This window comes from Salmo salar, chromosome ssa19 (assembly GCF_905237065.1).
Source record: "Salmo salar chromosome ssa19, Ssal_v3.1, whole genome shotgun sequence".
Lineage (NCBI taxonomy): Eukaryota > Metazoa > Chordata > Actinopteri > Salmoniformes > Salmonidae > Salmo > Salmo salar.
In genome coordinates this window covers 75,055,746-75,075,298 of record NC_059460.1, presented here as the reverse complement: position 1 = coordinate 75,075,298, position 19,553 = coordinate 75,055,746, and the positions used below count along the sequence as shown (strand labels likewise).

General features: G+C 42.2%; 1 protein-coding gene across 3 annotated transcripts in view; it reads right to left on the bottom strand.

Moving 5' to 3' along the window:
- The window catches only part of LOC106579582 (sodium channel protein type 4 subunit alpha B), a 138,489-nt gene that overhangs the window by 18,625 nt on the left and 100,311 nt on the right, over positions 1 to 19,553 (bottom strand). For all 3 annotated transcript variants that reach the window (XM_014159622.2, XM_014159621.2, XM_014159623.2), the window contains exons 16-19: positions 11,324 to 11,447; positions 6,934 to 7,088; positions 3,650 to 3,823; positions 1,286 to 1,408 (exon numbers count right to left, since the gene is read on the bottom strand). In XM_014159622.2, the coding sequence (XP_014015097.2) occupies positions 1,286 to 1,408; positions 3,650 to 3,823; positions 6,934 to 7,088; positions 11,324 to 11,447 (576 nt within the window). The remainder of the gene's footprint in view (positions 1 to 1,285; positions 1,409 to 3,649; positions 3,824 to 6,933; positions 7,089 to 11,323; positions 11,448 to 19,553) is intronic.

The window sequence follows — 19,553 nt, the reverse complement described above, 5'->3', positions numbered from 1 at the left end:
CCCTGGCCACATCTGCAGTCCTCATGCCTCCTTGCAGCATGCCTAAGGAACGTTCACACAGATGAGCAGGGACCCTGGGCATCTTTCTTTTGGTGTTTTTCAGAGTCAGTAGAAAGGCCTCTTTAGTGTCCGAAGTTTTCATAACTGTGACCTTAATTGCCTACGTCTGTAAGCGGTTAGTGTCTTAACGACCATTCCACAGGTGCATGTTCATTAATTGTTTATGGTTCATGGGAAAAAGTGTATAAACCCTTTACAATGAAGATATTTGAAGTTATTTGGATTTTTACGAATTATCTTTGAAAGACAGGGTCCTGAGTTTTGAAGCACAAACCATTTGATTTGATTTCTATTGGGTACAAAATCTGACACACAAACAAAACAAACTGCAATGCATCCAACACATTTGTAGAGTCACAAACTTCATGTAGTCATTGCGTGGTAAGAATATGGGACCAAATACTCAACTTTTGACAACTTTATTTATAAGAATCTTTACGGGTGTCAATTTTGACCCCTACCTTTTGAGATTTTTTATGTATATTTTTTTATTAAACAAAATCACTTTCTCTGAGAATTTTAATTAGTATAAAATAATATAATTTCCCTATTTTTTTGGAGCATACAATATAGCTCAGTATTTGAAGTATTTATTTTTTACAGTCATTATTTCTCAAGGGTGTCAATAATTTCGGACCCCACCGTATCTGTATTTACTTGGAAATTATGTGATAACAATAGGCAATTTTCTGTTCTAACATAAATATGGTGTAAACATTTGGTATATGTTACCTGTTTTGATGATTCCTAAATGGTGATGTAGGGCCTAATTATGATTTCACTATGAAAGTTTGAGGTAAAAAGACCACAAAATAAAGCTTAATATGAAATAATGCTTATCCAAATTGATCGAATTGATAATCTGGATAATGAGGTAGTCATGTCATGCTAAGGGGAGAGTTGAGGGTAATTATGAAAACATAATTAGCTCTTCATGCTAATATTGCCACTTTGTACTAATATTGCCACTTTTGGCTCCAAGGGAAAGATTGGCTAGGGATTAGTGGCATTAGCTGGATAATTAAGAGATGAGCAATTCATGGATTTGATGGCATTATAACACCATAAGAGGAGATATGAGTATTCTGAGTAGAAACTGTGAAAATGCTGGTAAGGAAAAGAATGGGTGGCACCTGAGGTAGAGTGTGACAGATGAGATGGTTCGAAGATATCTGGAGTGAGGGAGTTGATGAGTTAGAAAAGAGAGTGGAGAGACGACTCTTACCCGCATGCCTTCAAATCGGGACAGTGCTCTTAGCGGCCTCAGAGCTCTGAGGGTTCTAAGTGATTTGATGGCAGCGAAGTCCGAGTAGCCAAGTGTGTTAGCCACTAGGCTCACCAAAGACACCTAGGAGGATGAAGAAAGTGCAAGAACCCACATGGTTAGGGGGGCTGCCACAACCTGTTCAAAGAAATGTCAACACAGTACCTGAAAAGGAACACTGGACCACTCTGGCGAGTCCCTCCTGTTAGCAACTATGTTAAGGGTTCATAAGTCAACCCAGAGTGGGAGCATCGAGGTCGTCCTTTTGATATTCAAGGGGATATAATGTTAAAATTTGGTTATTTCATAGCAGAACATAGAATGGTCACAAAACTTCTGTTTTAATCTGTGTAAGAGAGAGAGGAAGAAAGGTCAATCAAAAGTCAACCTCAAAGCCAACCAGAGACTACAGCTCTAGGTGTCTACTGTGTACGGTCAGTGGTGGTGTTTAGCGGTCAAATCGGGCCTCACCCTTATGCCGGCAAACCGGGCCACCACAATGCTCGCAGGGTCCTGAGGACTCGTGGGTGTCAATTTGCTCTACATTGACGGCACTGGTCAACAGGCCAATCACTGATATCTTGCCAACAGTGAATCAAATTACTTACTTACTTTTAAATATGTAGTACAGACTGATCCAATGCATACAGGTTTTACACAAGCAAACTTGCATGTAGTAAAGTGGGTGGTTTTGAATTCCCTTTTGCCCCTCACAAATTAATATTCAACTGCCCTCCAGGCACTGTCTGAGACTCATACCACAATCAGATAAATGACTGAAATTATTCTCCAAGGTTCACAGACATCTGAGCTTCGTCATGTTGCTTAAATGAATCACTGACTCAAGAGCAGAGGCTTTTTGTGCTCTTATGCCTTGGGGTGTAAGGAAATTAATACATCCCGACACTTTTGTTGAACACGATCAGCACAGCACACAGAGATGGATAGAGGGAGTAAACCCACTGGTGATCTTCTTGCCAAAAGGGTTTGGTACTTCAGCACTTGGAGACCTTTTGGCATTACACATACTGTTTCGGTATGAATTATAACACTTCGTTGAGGGGGTTTAAAAAAGATTCAGCAAGCACACGTACACATTGTGATTTCCCCTCCACATCTATATCAGTAATTTAGAATATTGAATCACTCAGGAGAGAACTGCACATCACCACCAATGGTATGAATCCACCGCCACATTTCCATTACTTCGGTGTACAATAGGAAGGCATGATCATTTTGAATGCCATGTTTGGTTATCTTTTCAATTCACTTCGTCTCACAATTTACAGGAACAAAAGGCAATGATAGCCCTGAAGAAACACAGACAATATGGCAGATTACATAGAACAACATCTGCTGCACATCCTAAACAAAGATGCATAAAGGTATCATATATCATTAGAAATATTCCCAACAAGCTGTGTAAGGGGAATATGTATTGACTTGGCAGTTTCATGGCAATGGTAAAACATGAAGCCATGCCGGAGAAATTTCCCTGGGAAAAAAAATGCTGTTTACATCCATCTAGTCAGCTCTGGCCTCTTTTTCTTTCTCTCTCTCTCTCTCTCTCTCTCTCTCTTTCTCTCCTCCTCCCTCTCCCACTCCACCATTCTTTCTTTCTCTTCCTTCCCCCTGCCATCTCTCTCCCTCCCTTTGTGCGGTGTGTCTGTGTGCAGAGAGCAAACACTAATTGCTCAAGGCTCTCTCTCTGCCTAAAGACTCTCTGCCACAGACCAATATGTCCAAACTACTGACGTGAACTCAGCTCTCATGTTTCTCCCCGGGGATAAAGTGGTAACAAATAAGTGACGTCTGAACCCAGGGGATTGTGGGGTTGCTAGACTCGCTACAGGGCTGCACTGATTGGACAAAGCGTTTTTGAGAACAGCAGTAGGTCGGTGAACATTCCCGAAATGTGCCTAATCCTGCCCAGGCAGTATCTACCAGTATACTGTACATTATGAGCAGGTTTCCCACATACAGATTAAGATTCCCTGACAATATTCTCCATTCAGCATCCTTATTAATTCGGGATTAGGTTTTTCTGAATCCGGGTCTATGACTGTCAGGCATGACAGCCAAACCATCCAGAAAGTGACGTGGCTCAATAATGGAAAACTATTATTGACAGAGTAAGACAAGACAAATCAGGATTCCACATTGTCCAAGTCACAGAGCTTTCAGAATGCATGCGACAAACAGATCGATTCATCACGTCTGACCAGATTATAAAACACAATCAAGTGAAGTGGGCCGCCGTTTTAGTAAATGACCTCATCGTCTCATCATCATGTCTGAGGGTTTGGAAATAAACGTTGCACTTACATCCACAATCAGGAAATCCAGCCAGCACCAGTAGTTAGTGAAGTACTTCTTGAATCCGTATGCAATCCACTTGAGGAGCATCTCCAGAATGAAAATGTAGGTGAAGATCTTGTCGGCGTACTCCAGCACCACTTTGACCACTTTTCTCTGTTCGATGTAGATGTCCTCAAAGGCCTTCGGAAAGACACATGTGAGACGAGTCATGATTAGGGCTTTTTAAATCGTCAATAGGCAATTAGTCTCATGCTGTAATACTATGGAACGTCCCTAGTCTCGTAATCACTCGGCAATCAATCTTACCATAGCAATATTAATGCAGTATCTTAATGACATACATACTGATGGTGTGTATCAGTGTCTTATTCTAATCACTAGAAACTGGCAGTATGTATTGTTATGATGTGGGGGAAGGTTAGTGTTTGGACAAACACACTACCAGGATACACTTCCACACTCCATCCCCAGGTGGCAGCAACAGCTGGTTTAGATGCTGAGCCAAGCGTTTATTTGCACAGAGGTGCTGCCAATTAAGGTGATTGTCAGTCATTGTCCCAGCTGGCATGGCTGTGAGGCTGCTGGCTTTGTTAGGTGGCAATTTAGTCTTTAGTTTAGGCATGCCTCCTTGTAGTTTTCTTTTTGTATGTTTACTTACGTCACCATCTGAACAAATAATAATCTGCTTGGACTGGCCGACAATGGGAGTCAAGACTGAGCTGGCTCTGGACCTGAGGTAAGGTGACTGTCTTCTGGGTACAAGCACTGAACACCTGGTCGCATATGCTTATGTCTCATATTTATGAAACATATCTAATCAAGTTACAGACCATGTAGCTAGGCCTAAGACCCCTAGACATAACGAGTGCAGCAAACCCAGTAGGCTAGTTTCTGGTTTCGTAACAGTATGTACCCATGAGGGAAGTCTACACGCAATTTTTACATGAAACCCTTTCAGTGTTTTTATTTCACAACCGGAAAAATTCTGTTTATACAGTATGCTACAGTGTATAATAATTGATTGAGGCCTTTTGCATCACAATTATTACTCAGATAATGAAGTTGAATGAGAACAACAAAGGGTCTTTACAGATGATAACATTTCTAGAATGAGGAACATTGAGTTGTAAAATGTCCAGTAATGTATAATGTACCGTACGCACATCCAATGACTTGTAGCTGCTGGGTACAAAAATAAACTCAGGAAATAATAGATACTCACACACTGATGAATGCTCCCGTTGTTTAACGTTTCAACCCAAATGTCCTGGTCAGGCTTAACCCACATAAAAACATGTCCTGGTCAGGCTTAACCCACATAAAAACATGTCCTGGTCAGACTTAACCCACATAAAAAAAAAATCCTGGTCAGGCTTAACCCACATAAAACAATGTCCTGGTCAGGCTTAACCCACATAAAACAATGTCCTGGTCAGGCTTAACCCACATAAAAACATGTCCTGGTCAGGCTTAACCCACATAAAAACATGTCCTGGTCAGGCTTAACCCACATAAAAACATGTCCTGGTCAGGCTTAACCCACATAAAAAAATTCCTGTTCAGGCTTAACCCACATAAAAACATGTCCTCATCGGGCTTAACCCAAATAAAAAAATGTGATGATATTTATACATTCAACATAATAAGCAGGCGATACAGGCTGTGTCATTAACTATACCTTCGTCATATACACACACATTGCACAGTAAAGCAACAGGAATATTCATCACTATGCCGGTATCTATTCTTTATCATAATGGTTAACATGCCACATACATGGAATATCCCTCTGCATGCTTTTCTGTAAAAGAAGGAAAGTGCTATCAGAGGAAAATAAACAAAAGGGAGTGCTTTTGCTGAGCAACAACTCTCTAGCTAGACGCGTCGTCGCCATCGGAAACCATTTGCTCTACTCTCATGAGGTATGCCGCCATGCACCCTAAATTAACGCCACACAGGCTTGGCCTGCATACCCAGCACCGAGCAATGCCCAGGAGAATGCCCACACTGACAGGGAAAGGCCCAGGAGAAACAACAATCTGCTTGGACAGAGATAGAGGAGTAGGAGGGTGGCTGGAAAACGGGTTAGGGGTCGGGGCGGGGTGGAGGGAGAGGGAGGGGGGGAAGGGCAGGCACTGGTAGCACAGCTGAGGTTTGGGCACGCTCCGACCAATCCACTGCTAATTAGGAGGAGAGCGGAGAAGGATTGACTAATCATTGATCTGACTCCTCTCAGCTGCATATCTGTTCATGCACTACATCACTGTGGAGGAGGAAATTGAGGACGATGAGAAGTGAGAGGGTCCAGGCAGATGCAATGAAAAGACACACCTCAACCAATCCTTCCTTGTTTCTGTGTGCCCAATTTATTGCAATAGACACTTTGTTTTCAATGTTTTTATACTATATATACCACAATTTGTCTTATCTCAATTTCGCCTGCTTGACATTCTCAGATAGCTCTACTATGTTGGGCACTTCATGCCTGCCAACCTTGGTGTTAGATTGTAATAGCAGGTGAAAGAGTCATTGACCTTGTTTGTGAGCTGCATCCTGGAACAAATGGTCTTAGTCCTTGGAGGCTTGTAGGGTGCTGTCTAGGAAATACTGTACAAGGGCTCATGGAAATAACGCCCATCATAGTGTTAGTGTTATTACAACCTAAGGCCAAGGTTAGCACATCACACAAGCTGATCAAGAGTCGGCCATCCATGTAAGCATCCTCCCGACATCAAATATGGGATTTTGAGCAGTCTATTGGCTAACCTATTTGATGAGATTATCTTATTATTATCTTATTAAATAGCCTGGATCTTAGAGTAAATCAATAACTGTGGAGACAAAGGGCAATAAAAAAAGAGATGAGGTAACAAACAACTTGTATGATCAGAGAGATTATTCCTAAGCATCACACACAGCCTGAAGCCTCTACTTACAGCATATTACACTCTTAGATGAAAAAAGTGTTCTTTGGCAGTCCCCATTGGCGAACCCTTTGAAGGACCCTTTTGGTTCCAGGTAGAACCATTTTGGGTTCCATATAGAACCCTTTCTACAGAGGGTTCTACATGGAACCAAAATTGGTTCTACCTGGAACCAAAAGGGTTCTCCTATGGGGACAGCCGAAGAACCCCTTTGGAACTGTCCTTGTTGGATATCTCTGTGTCATCCTCTGTTTCCCCTCCAGTCTCACCCCACACTGTGTGGCCTGGCATATTGACCATTCAGCAGGCAGTGCCGACCGCCCCCCACGACCCCCGCCACCCCTACCCAGCATGCATGCTGCTTACCAGAGCGCCGCTGCTCAGCAGGATCATAAAGATGATGAAGGACTCGAACCAGCTGTGCTCCACTATCTGAAAGCAGGTCTTCCTCAACCGCCACCATGCCTGGCCCAGGCCCGCCGTGGTTTGGATGTCACAGGACTGGAAGTGGCGCACGCATACTGGGGGAGAGAGAGAGAAAAAGAAAGAGAGAGATAGAGGGATAAAGAGAGACAGAAAAAGAGAATGACTATTACATTGTAAGTGTGCAAATGGCTACTCTATTGACTCATCAATGTTTTAAAGAGAGAGAGAGAGAATGGAAGTATTTGACAAGTGTACTGACATGTCAATGTCTCCTTTTTCCAATATGTATCCAAGGCCAACATTTTACCCATTAATTTAATGATTCAATTAGTCTTTCTGCGAACTCATCTTAATACACATGAAGCAGGAAGTAATGACAGGGGGTAGTGAACTTACAGAGATCATAGCCCATGTGAGTGCTAGCTAGCACACCTTAGCAGACTGTAGCCTAGTGGTTAGAGCATTGGACTAGTAACCGAAAGGTTGCAAGATTGAATCCCTGAGACGACAAAGTAAAGATCTATCGTTCTGCCCCTGAACAAGGCAGTTAACCCACTGTTCCTAGGCTGTCATTGAAAATAAGAATTTGTTCTTAACTGACTTGCATAATTAAATGTAAAAAATACTTTATACTAGCTCTCCAGCCTAGCCAAGAGGACAAGGACCCACTGTCTGTGCTAATCTCGCTGCTTCACTAGATAAGACTATGGTTTTGGAGCAACATATTCCCTGGTATCAATTACTCTTTAAAAGCTTTCCAGGCAGAACAATGGCTGAGGCTGGCTGCTATGAAATCGCATTTGAGCCGTCAACCCATAATGGCCGCAGAGTCGACCCAGTTCCTCCATAACCGTCATCTGAGCCCCCCATCCAAATGAACTTATTGCCTGTAAACTTAATAATGATGGGATTATGGTAACGGACCACTTGCAACTCAATTTCTAACGATGATCTCAGGCTCTTTCTTGGAAACCGCGGATGTTTTAGCGCCCTGGTACTGACATCTGCCAAGCAATTAATGGCCATCAACAAGAAATCAAGAGGTTTTATTGACTGTGACTTTGACAAGGCATTTACAGTTATCATCTGGTCGATATACGGTTAGACTTCGGAGTAGAGGCATTTCCTAAGGGATGTTTTTTTTGTTTTGTTCTTTGAGAGTACAAATAATGCAAATTTCCTGTGTTGAAATGCTGCTACCTCTTCTCTGAGTGTAAAACGCTATGAAGGGCCCACATAACCTTGCGCATGTTTGAGTACATGTCAGCTTGAGGGAGCTGGACAGAAACATAACGCAGGGTCAAGACAGGCCTTCTTCTTACAGTTTGTCTGTTTAGTTCAGTTACTGTAACGTCTAGTGATGGGGGGAAATCGATACAGTTACTTATTTTGGAAGATATTATATAGTTTTTTTTTATTTTGCTAGGCAGCATTAGCTAGCACTAGTCAGGTTAACCTGCGCCAAAATGCTGGTATTTTTCATCCTATAGCTTGTTCTCCTTCTTCTTTTTAAATAGTGAGCCAACATGTTTTCAGCACTTTTATTTCCATGATTTATCAAATACATTTTCTCATGCTCTCTCTTGTCTCGCTGCAGCAGACATATAGTGAGCAATATCACAGTATCGGATTGCAATACATAAAGAATCATTTTAATTGTAAGAATTTTGAGAATCGCAATGCTTAATCGGTATTGTGAGCCCCCTGGAAATTCCCAGTCCTAGTAACGTCCCTCTAGTGATTTAGTCCCTCGAGCTATCGTTAGAAAAGTCCAGAGAGTTGTGGTTTGTTAGGTTGGCGGCCATTTTGTATGAAAAACCATTAGTCATGGCACGGAGACATGGAGACAAAACCAATGTGACATGAGCTTGCCCCAAGTGCATGCCTCAAATGTAAACAATGGTCCTCATGTATATAAAGTGCCTGCCCCCAGCCAAACTACACTGCTAGTGCTACCTCCTCTAGCTGTGAAACGACCCTGCTGAACCTGAACCTAAACTACTCCATGTTTCTTTCAACAGGGAGGCAACAGCCATGTAGCCTAGGTGTCAGTCTCTTTTTGCTTTTACCAACTTTTTGTTGAAAACACATGGTTAAATCCAGTAACAACAGTAACAACAATTATCACCATTTGACTTTTATCTGCTGTACTATTCCTGTCTGTTGAAAATCCCCACGCTAGGCTAGAGACAGAGGAATTGATAGGCAGCTGTAATGTCCCAGTACATAGCTCCGGGATTGATCTGTTTTCATTTATTTTATGGCGGAACACCACTATATTGTCTTTCTTACGCAACCCAGAAATATGTGAAATATGGCCATGTAACACCTCTTCATCTACTCTCCAGTGACAGTACTTCTGCTTCATCCCATTCCCATTTTGGGGAAGCACAGGAACATGTAGTGTTCTTAGTGTTGAAGGTGTAGATACACAATCACAACTTACTACATGCTTGTGTTGGGCTTAACTATACTATATTTAAGCAATAAGGCCTGAGGAGGTGTGGTATATGGCCAATATACCACAAATCCCAGAGGTGCCTTATTGCTATTATAAACTGGTTACCAATGTAATTACAGCAGTACAAATAAATGTTAGGTCATACCCGTGGTATACGGGTGGTCTGATATACCACGGCTTTCAGCCAATCAGAATTCAGGCCTGGAACCACCCGGTTTATAAATGCCCTTTTGGGCTTTCCAGGGTGCACATGCTTCTGTGTTGGCACCACACCTTACAAACAGGCAGTGGCTAAGTCTACCGTGAGTATCATATGATTGATAATAAATCATAGTGTCACTAAGAGCCTGCGGTACTGGTGGGATCAGAGTCCCAGTCACGTCCAAGGAACACAAATGGGTTTCCATGGTGAGGTACTCAAACCATTAGGTTTGCATTTAGGATATTATGACGTAACCTTAATAGAGTCCTCTGATTAGAACTATCCACCACCCACACCCTTGAGTTTTCTAGCATTCTGAGGTAGTACTCTGAAAGGAATAGAGGGTTTCAGCCTCTACTGTAGTCCACGTTATTAAAGTAGTGATGGTGCTCTGGTTGTTTTTCTATGGATGCTTAGACTTCCTGTGTAATCGAAGGGACACGTACACATAGTAATATGATACCTCATACACAAGTCACACTCTATTCAATGAATACTTATCAGTGTCAGCATTCAGGAAACACCTCTTGTTCATTGAACCCAGAAACAGTTAGAATTCAAGTACTTCCCCACCACCATCCCCTAACAATTACCAGACCTTTAGTAATGATGTTACTGCTATAACATAAACAACCTCCAACGATGCTGACCGTTTCAATGTACACTCAGCCAATGCTGACTGTTTCAGTGTACACTCAGAGAATTACCACGATTGTCTCAGAGGCATCACGTGATTGGTCCGGCGTGCTAGGTTACCTCAGACGGTCTGAGGGGGTTGATTAGTTGGGACCAAATTGAATTCAGGGAGTCAGTCATCATCAAATTAACCAAAGTCCATTTTGTGCCTGACACGCCTTTTCAAATCTCTGCTGACACAGGACATTCAATTTAATGCGCCATTACCCTTTGAAATGTCACTTAATTGTTTAATGTTTTATATCAAATGGCCTCCACTTGAAGCGAAAGCCAACTGTTTTGGATAGTCCCAAATAAATGTTTAGATTCGGGATCGCAGAGAGAGTGAGTCAAACCCTATACTAACATAAACTGTTAAAAATATACTAATGTTTTGGTTGGACTGCAAAGTTCTCCCCATCATCATGACATACTAATATACATATTTGAAGAATGATGGAAACATATTCACTTACGTGTTTGACATGTTTCTGTTCAGTTTCCATTTCCACATACAGTATACGGATGAACCTCAGGTCTAAATCTTATTCTTTCCCAAACAGTAGAAAATAATGCTGCTGATAATATTACATTAAATAATATTCCTTAAATGTGCTTACCTGTCTTTTACCTGTCTTTTACATGTCTTTTACTTGCGTACCATTACAGTATACTGTATCATTAGTGCATGTATACAGTATATTAAGCTGTATGACTGTTTATGCTTATACCTCTTGCGCCAGAGCTTGAAAAAGAGATTAGTATCTCTGCTACTGTACATAATGGCATGATGTACTTTAGCATGAATTACTACAGTACCCATAATGCTCTCTACCGATTTTATTTTAGCAAAGATGTTCTGACGAAAATATAATGGTGTCCTCTCTCCCTATTGACACATGGTGTCATAAGTGGATTACGAAACCACGCCCCCTTACCAATAGAATCTCAAGGGGGACTCACCTGATTAAATAAAGGACGGATAAGCTTACCTTCAGGGAAGCAGTTGTCAGGATCCATGGTCTCTTCGGCCATCTCCGAATACTCATCCTCTTCCTCCCCTGGCTTCCTCAGATCCACTGTGCTGCCCTCTGAAAGGCTGATGTCATCCTTTACCTGAGGAAAGCAACCAATCAGAGCCATGTTAGATTAAAATATATATTATATTTTACCATTGATATATTGGTAATATAGTAGAAGGTGATCTGGTAGGTATGGAGAGAGAATCGTTACGTCTTTTCTCCATCTATGAAAACCATTCAGAAGGAAATCATGAATAACTACTACTGTCATGATGACGATTGTCTCTGGACATATTTGATTTTCACATTCTGGTGCCTATAAAGTCTGGGTAGGTATAATATGACATCTAACCTGTCATTACCTTTGTGGCTTTTATCGTATTGTATTTTCCAGCACATCTTAATCTGCAGCATTTGTTTCAATCTGATCTGGTAAATTTCAAGTCAAGCAATCAGAGATCTGGAGTGAGATTTATAGCATCAGCCTTTAATAGACAGAAGAGGTGTAGTAGGATGGATATTTTGAGGCAAAACCCAGAGACTGCATTGTTGGAAATGGACTGGTAAGGAAGCATTTCACTGTTGTTTATGAAGCATGTGACAAATAACAATTGATTTGACTCTCTAGATTGGGATTCATTTGGATATTTGTTTCCTCACACATACACTATATAAAGCTAGAGGTTGCCATGTTCACCTGTTACAGTAAACACTGAGGCAATACAAGACCAATCTACTGGAAGACACACTTCCAGTAACCCTAACAGAGTTACTTGTTTGCCATCTATTTGCCATTGTGTGCTTATTACGCAATCCTCCTGGAGCTCTGTCTCTGTGTGTGTGTGTGTGTGTGTGTGTGTGTGTGTGTGTGTGTGTGTGTGTGTGTGTGTGTGTGTGTGTGTGTGTGTGTGTGTGTGTGTGTGTGTGTGTGTGTGTGTGTGTGTGTGTGTGTGTGTGTGTGTGCATGTGTTTGAGTGCATATCAGAGAGGGAATGTTGATGGAGATGATGAGTGAAGCCTAACGCCTCGATCACACCGACAGCGTCATTGCGCAAAATGGAACACAGCATCATCTATATATGTACTGTGTGCAACAAAAGTTCAACATTCACCTTCTGCTACCATTTCTGTCAAGCCGTTTACACATAAGATTTGATGCATATGTTCGATAAATCCAATGTACGCACAACACAGAACGCACTAAGGAGCAACAGAAAGAGCAAGAAAGGGGGGAAGAGGGAGAGAGAGAGACAGAGAAGAGAAGAGAGAGAGGGGGGCGAGGGATTGAGAGAGAGAGAGGAACTTTAAGACAAAGCAGATCTCTCTTGACAAGTGGCCGCTGTGCCTTACTCTCTTAGAGACTAACTGTTGAAACGCGTCCTGGCTGACGACATCTCTGTACTGAGGAGAAGGAATCATCCGTAATCAACCTTCACAAACCACATCTGACCGGATACAAAGGCACAGGATGCGAGTAGCGGGAAAAAAAATCAGCGAGACAAAACCCCTTCTTTACTTCAAAGGCTGGTGTTTTGCCAAGCTGTAACATCTCAATTTACTGTACGAGGCCAACAACAAAGATGTGAGCCCCTGACACTGATCTTTTCCTGAATGTAGAGACCATTTTACCTCCATAAGGATAATGATGATGGATTGTATTTACATATATATAATGCCGGATTGCACTTATTTTCAATATGTCTCAGTGCAATACATTGTTGTAAGGGTAACTCACATGATAAAACAGTCCCAAATGTAGGGAAAATTATGAATAGTTGGACAATAAAAAAAAAAAGATACCTGTACACTCTTGAACACACACGTAAACTTTTCCAACAGGTTTTCAGTCTTCAACAGTGTGTGATTTATATACAGGATCTATTTATTTTCTATACAACCGCTGGGTCTAATCCTGAATGCTGATTGGTTAAAACGCACTTCCCCAAAGGGTCCCTTCCTTATACAATGGGTGGGTCTAATCCTGAATGCTGATTGGTTAAAACCGCATTCCAGCTAGTGTCCATTCCATTTTATACAATGGGTGGGTCTAATCCTGAATGCTGATTGTTTAAAACTGCATTCCAGCCAGTGTCCATTCTATTCTATACACCTGGAAAAATAATGGTTCTACTTTTGAACTAACTATTTGACCCGGGACTCTGTGGACTGCTCGCGGTGTATCGTAATGTCTGAGGTAAGGTGACAACACCAGAGTCAATAAGACAGTCATGCATAAACACAGAGTAAAGTCTGGGTAGAGGAAGTTCCAGGGTGACGAATGTCAGCCTTCGGCATAATAGAACCCTCAACGCTCTCCATCTTTAAATCATTCTTTAATTCATATCCTTCATGGCCATGTGTCATTTAAAAGGATGGTGCACCCCAAAACTGAAGTATGACCGATGTTTTTATATTTGTAAAGTGGGCTAAAGTGGAGCACAAGCCATACCTTAATTCATCTATTCTTTGGAATACTTTTTCATTTTGGAATTCCCTATGCATTCCCTCAACCCTCAAGGATACTAGCCTTGGAGAGCACCGCTGAGAGAGAGGGATGACTTAACAGTTCAGTAGATGTTCTCAACTGTCCAATACAGCCATACAGCCATTCTGTACAGACAATAAAATGAGGCGGCCCTTCAACAAACAATCTTTACTCCAATTTCGCTATCACATTCTCTGGGCATTAGAGGATCAGTATTATATTACCGCTGCCAATAACCCACGAATGCCCGACAATAACTACAACATCAATCTAAAACCAATACTGTACAGTCATTGTCCTGCTCAACTTTATGAAGCTTTCTTTTCTTTTTCCACCTAAATAAACAGATAAACCTTTTGTCATCTCATCTCTTGAGTTTTACTGGTCATGCCATACCTATGTCAGACTTGTAACAACATATCATCAGATGGACAGTACCTGTCATGTGGGCATCCCATGAGCCTTTGGGTTTTACGGAATAGTCAGGCTCAGCTAAGGGGGGCTCAACTGTGACAAGGTCAGCTATGTCTGGTAAAAGCACTGATGATGGACTCACAAACCCCCACGGTCCTGATACACATACCAGGGGCATTGCCCCCCCATATGACAGAACTATAAATAGCCCCTTTGGAGAGAGAATGGGTAACTAACAAGAGTTAGACACAAGCGTGCACAACACACACACACACACACACACACACACACACACACACACACACACACACACACACATCCTAACTCTATGAAACAGGACTCCCCTGAATGCATGTATAACCATGTGTTGTTGTCAGAAGCCACCTGCGGGTAGTCTCTTTGCCTCGTTAAGGGTCAGGGGTCATGTACACATGGTGTAGTGTCAGGCATTAAGGGTGGCCATGAGGTATTTAAGGGGTCCCAAAGAGCGACACAATAAGATAGAAGAGAAACTGCCAAAGTAAATGCCCTGCTTGAGTGACACTCTTCTTGACCTGGCTAGCCAAAATTGGAGAGGTATGTTTTATAGAACACAGCAGGGAGAAATCTGTAAAGTGGCTATAGTTGGCAGTGTAATATATGGATGAATAAGGAGGTATCTGTAAATGTCAATATGAATGACAACTGTTTCTATCATCACTACCCATAACAAAAGGGTGCAGCAAAAACCTTCCTCCTGGGGGAGATTCCCTAAAAACACACCGCTTCGATACAGCTACGGCTTTTATGTTGCAGGTTAGGAGAATTAGGTTAAGGTTCGGAAAATGGTTAGGTGTTGGTGAAAATGATTTCCTAACCTGCTACGAAAAGTCACTTGCATCGAAGTGGCGTATTTTATGGAGGCTCCCCCTGGGGAGCTATCCCCCCAAACCCTAATCTACCCCACCTGAGACTAATGCTTACAAGGACCTTGACTGGCTGATAAGCTGAATCAGGTGTGTTACAACAGGGTTGGAGCAAAAGCCTGCATACCCATTTCTCCAAGAGGAGGCTTGGCCCCAACCCTTATTTAGACATTAAGAGCCACTGACATGCTAGGAGAAATTCTCTGCCAAAACAATTTCAAGCATGTTTTCAGTCAATGAATTATACCAGAAAAAAGGTCTCATCTCATCATGTATCCCATTTCCTCATCAGTCTCCTCTGGGATATGAAGCGGCCCCGGTTGTTGCCGTGGTTGCCTCCGGACACAGCTGTGCGGCGTTACACAACTGTTGGTCCCTGGAGGACCCGAGCCATCAGAGCCGACGCTCATACCTCACACTTCTGCTCTTCTCCAAGACTGACAACGACACTTTGCTGCCAGAGACGTTCATACCCCTTATATGTACCATTACGCCACTTAGAATAGATGGCCAACACATACAGTAGCTTCATTCCATGCTATTACTTTGGTCATCAGAAAGTTTTAAATGACTCAACTGTGAATTGCTAATAATGTGCAAATTGCATAATTTACTGGCACTGAAAGGAACATGATTGAAAGTTTCAACTAGTTTACTAGTTAAACCCAAATAAATCACATGTTCTATCTGTAGTACGCTGAGGTATTTACCCTTGGGGTTAGCAGAGGTAAAAGTTAAGCACACTGGCAGGAAGTGTAGCACTGTAACGTGAGCATGGTCTCTCTATGTTTAACAGGATTAGCCTTGCACAATAACCTTGTTAGTGGGATAATCAACATAGGCTTCCCGCTAAAACATTATCAAGTCATTAGTGACAGAGTTGAATTTACAAGCCATGCTTATAATATACAATGGCTCAATGGTGTGAGGAATGGTCAGTAACAGCTCCAGCCTCTACAAACAAACACACACACACACACACACACACACACACACACACGCGCGCATCACACACCCCACATGCCACACACACATACACACCCACCCTCCGAGGTGTAAAAAGTGGTCCGGGCCTTGGCCCCTATAGTGATGAATCAGACAGACAGGCTGTTGACTGAGGAAGAGGTAAGTTGGGGGTCAGAGGTTAAAACATGCCATCTACATTTTCCCAGTCTTTCAGCCGGCAGTGACATAACAGCTCATATTGGAGATTTGTCTGCATGTGTGTCAGCACTGCTTTTTTCTCACACACACACACCCCCCCCAGCCACGCTTTGACGTTAAGGAGTTGTGAAAGGGACGAGCCGCGTCTGCCTCCGCTGCACACTCTCCACAGCAAAAACTAAAGCAGAGACACTTTGTTTCCTGCTGCTAACCTTTAAGAAACTCTTCATTTCCAATGTTTTGGATGTTTCTATTTTTTTTACAATAGAAAACACACACATACATACGACAACATACAGAGATATCCACAACATCACCCCTGCCCTGTTTTTAATGTTTCTAATTCACTTTTAGGTGCTAACTAATGTTTCAGGGCAACATTCTCTCTCGCTGCCCTTTTCCTGACAAGGGATAGCGACATGCACGCATCCGAGGCCACAGTTACATGAATAGATGCAGATGGTTGATTTTTATGCCATGTTTTCCCTTGTGGGCCAAATCCCTGTATGCATGGGAAACTGGCTAGGGAAATGGAGGGAACGGCACACCACCATGATAATCTAAACATTGAGCCACAGCAAACGTATGTGGAAACCTGATATAGCCTCCATGGGAGATATGTACAGAACAGGTTGTTGAGAGAGGACAGGTGTAGAGAAAGATAAAACGGAGTGAGTGGGTGGACGGGCAGGTGTACCGAGATGGAGTGAGTGAAGAGATAAAAGAGAGAAAAAGAGAACAAGGGAAGGTGAGAAGACAGGTGCGTAGTGTGATTAAAGCAGGTGGGCAAGACGTAACCGCTCTCTTAAAACTGATTGGAGCACAGGTGTGCAAAGAGACAAACCAGTCAGCTCTGTTTAGAGTGAGTGAGAGAGAGAAAGAAAGAGAACACAGATGCTTATTGTCTCTCACTCTGTCTCCCTCAACAACCTGTTCTACATGTTGGTAATTCTGTATCATGTTCCCATAAACATTCATTGCTCTACATACTACAACCTTGTAGTACACACCGGTGGTATGCCGAGCCCTCTCTCTCCCTCTCTCCTTGCCTCAACTGTTTTAGCAAGTTAAATGACAGTTTTACATTTATTCAAGGAGCCTGGCTGATTTCACATGCCTCCTTATCAACATAAATTCATCTTTGAAAGTGGCCATAACCCCCAGACAACAAAGTAACGGCACACGATCTAGCTTCCTATAGTGGATGCAGACACAGAGACAGTAATGTTAAAGACAAATACAGGCAAACAACTGCACTTTGCCCTTAAGGATCTAATTCCATATTCCTGATTAGGCGGAAATATAGAGGGCCATTGTTACCAAATGGAAGAAGGACCAAATTGCCAAAACAGTAGTATAAATCTTTAGAAAGGGGTAAAATTGGACAGGGTATCCATTTTGGGAAGAGTCCGCTTGGGGCCAAATTGCTCTGGAGGAAACGAGAAAACAAAACAAGGCATGAAAATAGCCTTTGTGCGTGGGCTTGGAGCGGCTCACTTGGAGAGAGAGAGAGAGGGAGAGGGAGAGGGATGGAGCAAGAGAAAGGGAGGAGGGAGAGAGGGAGAGGGATGGAGCAAGAGAAAGGGAGGAGGGAGAGAGGGAGAGGGATGGAGCAAGAGAAAGGGAGGAGGGAGAGCATGAGAGATAGAGGGAGCGAGAAAGAGAGAAGGCTTTCTCTCTCCCTCTAAGGCTCTCTCTCCAGTTATTAGCCTAGCTAAGCAACCTCTCAGGCCAGAGAGAGAGAGAGAGAGAGAGAGAGCGAGAGAGAGCGAGTGAGAGAGAGAGCGCTACAATAATTCATTAATCTATCTGATCCTCAATTAGTAGGCACAATAAACAGCACAGCTCTACCATTTCCTGAGCGAGCCAATGTAAGAGACAAGCATCCATGATAATACCTGTACAACAGGGATGTGCAAATGGTGGCCAGTGGGCAACAGGACCTCAGATTGTTTAAAAAAAATATATGCTATATTTTTTAAACTTAGTCGGGGTTTCAACTTACTGTTGCAAGTTAGAATAATAGAATACGCAAGATGCATTTTCAAAATGTGGTTTTGCATCAGCAGTTTTTATCTTGTTATGTCACTGATAGTCACTCAATTAGCCATGTCAGCTAAAAACAAAATTGATTGGTAAGTTAGTAATCATGGTCAAATTACTGTTGGGGGGGCCCATCATTTTATTTAGGCAGTCTCAATCAGAGATCATATTAAAAACTATAAAGATTTGTAGAAATGTGTAGAATTACATGAAATGAACTATACAATTGCAAAATATTGTCTCCTTCCCATAGCAAAATGTGTAGAATTGCAGCAAACTAGCTTTAATACTGCAATATTTTCTCTATGTGCAATGGTAAAATGAGTAAAAATATGTCAAAATGTCTTTCCGCTGTCAAGAAGGGGGCTGCTAAAATGTTTTGCTCGCAATGTGGGGGGGGGGCTATGCACATTTGGGTACGCAGACCTGTGAGCAACTGCAGATTTTGTGTGGCCCCCACCCCATCAAAGTTGCCCATCCATGCTGTAGAGTGAAACAGGACAAACTCTGTCACGATTCCATACCTACCAGTAGTCTGCAATCTGGAGTCAATTACTAATTAAAGATGCAGTCCGGGATCTTAAGCACTTACAAATTCAGAACATATTGTACCAATTAGAATTAGTAACATATCATACAAATTGCACTTTTTCTTTGTAGTACGTAACATATCATACAAAATGGATGACGTACAACACAATTGTGCACAATTTTTGGGGACCCATTTTGGCTCGTGAGCAATACTTTCAAAACTACTGGCTGAAATTATACAAAAGCTCTGGAGTATCACTTAAAAGTAGAAAATATTAAATAATATTTCACTCAAGCCTACGCCACCACATCAAAGTCAGGTAAAACTGCTGCAAATCTCATCTTCAATGACTTTGCCCTAAAGTTCGGGTTCCCGTCCCGCATCCACCATGACCAAGGGGGAGAATTTGAAAATCAGTTGTTCCATCAGTTAATTAGGGCTAGGGGGCAGTATTGACACGGCTGGATAAAAAACATACCCGATTTAATCTGGTTACTACTCCTGCCCAGTAACTAGAATATGCATATAATTATTGGCTTTGGATAGAAAACACTCCAAAGTTTCTAAAACTGTTTGAATGGTGTCTGTGAGTATAACAGAACTCAAATGGCAGGTCAAAACCTGAGAGATTCCTTTACAGGAAGTGGCCTGTCTGAC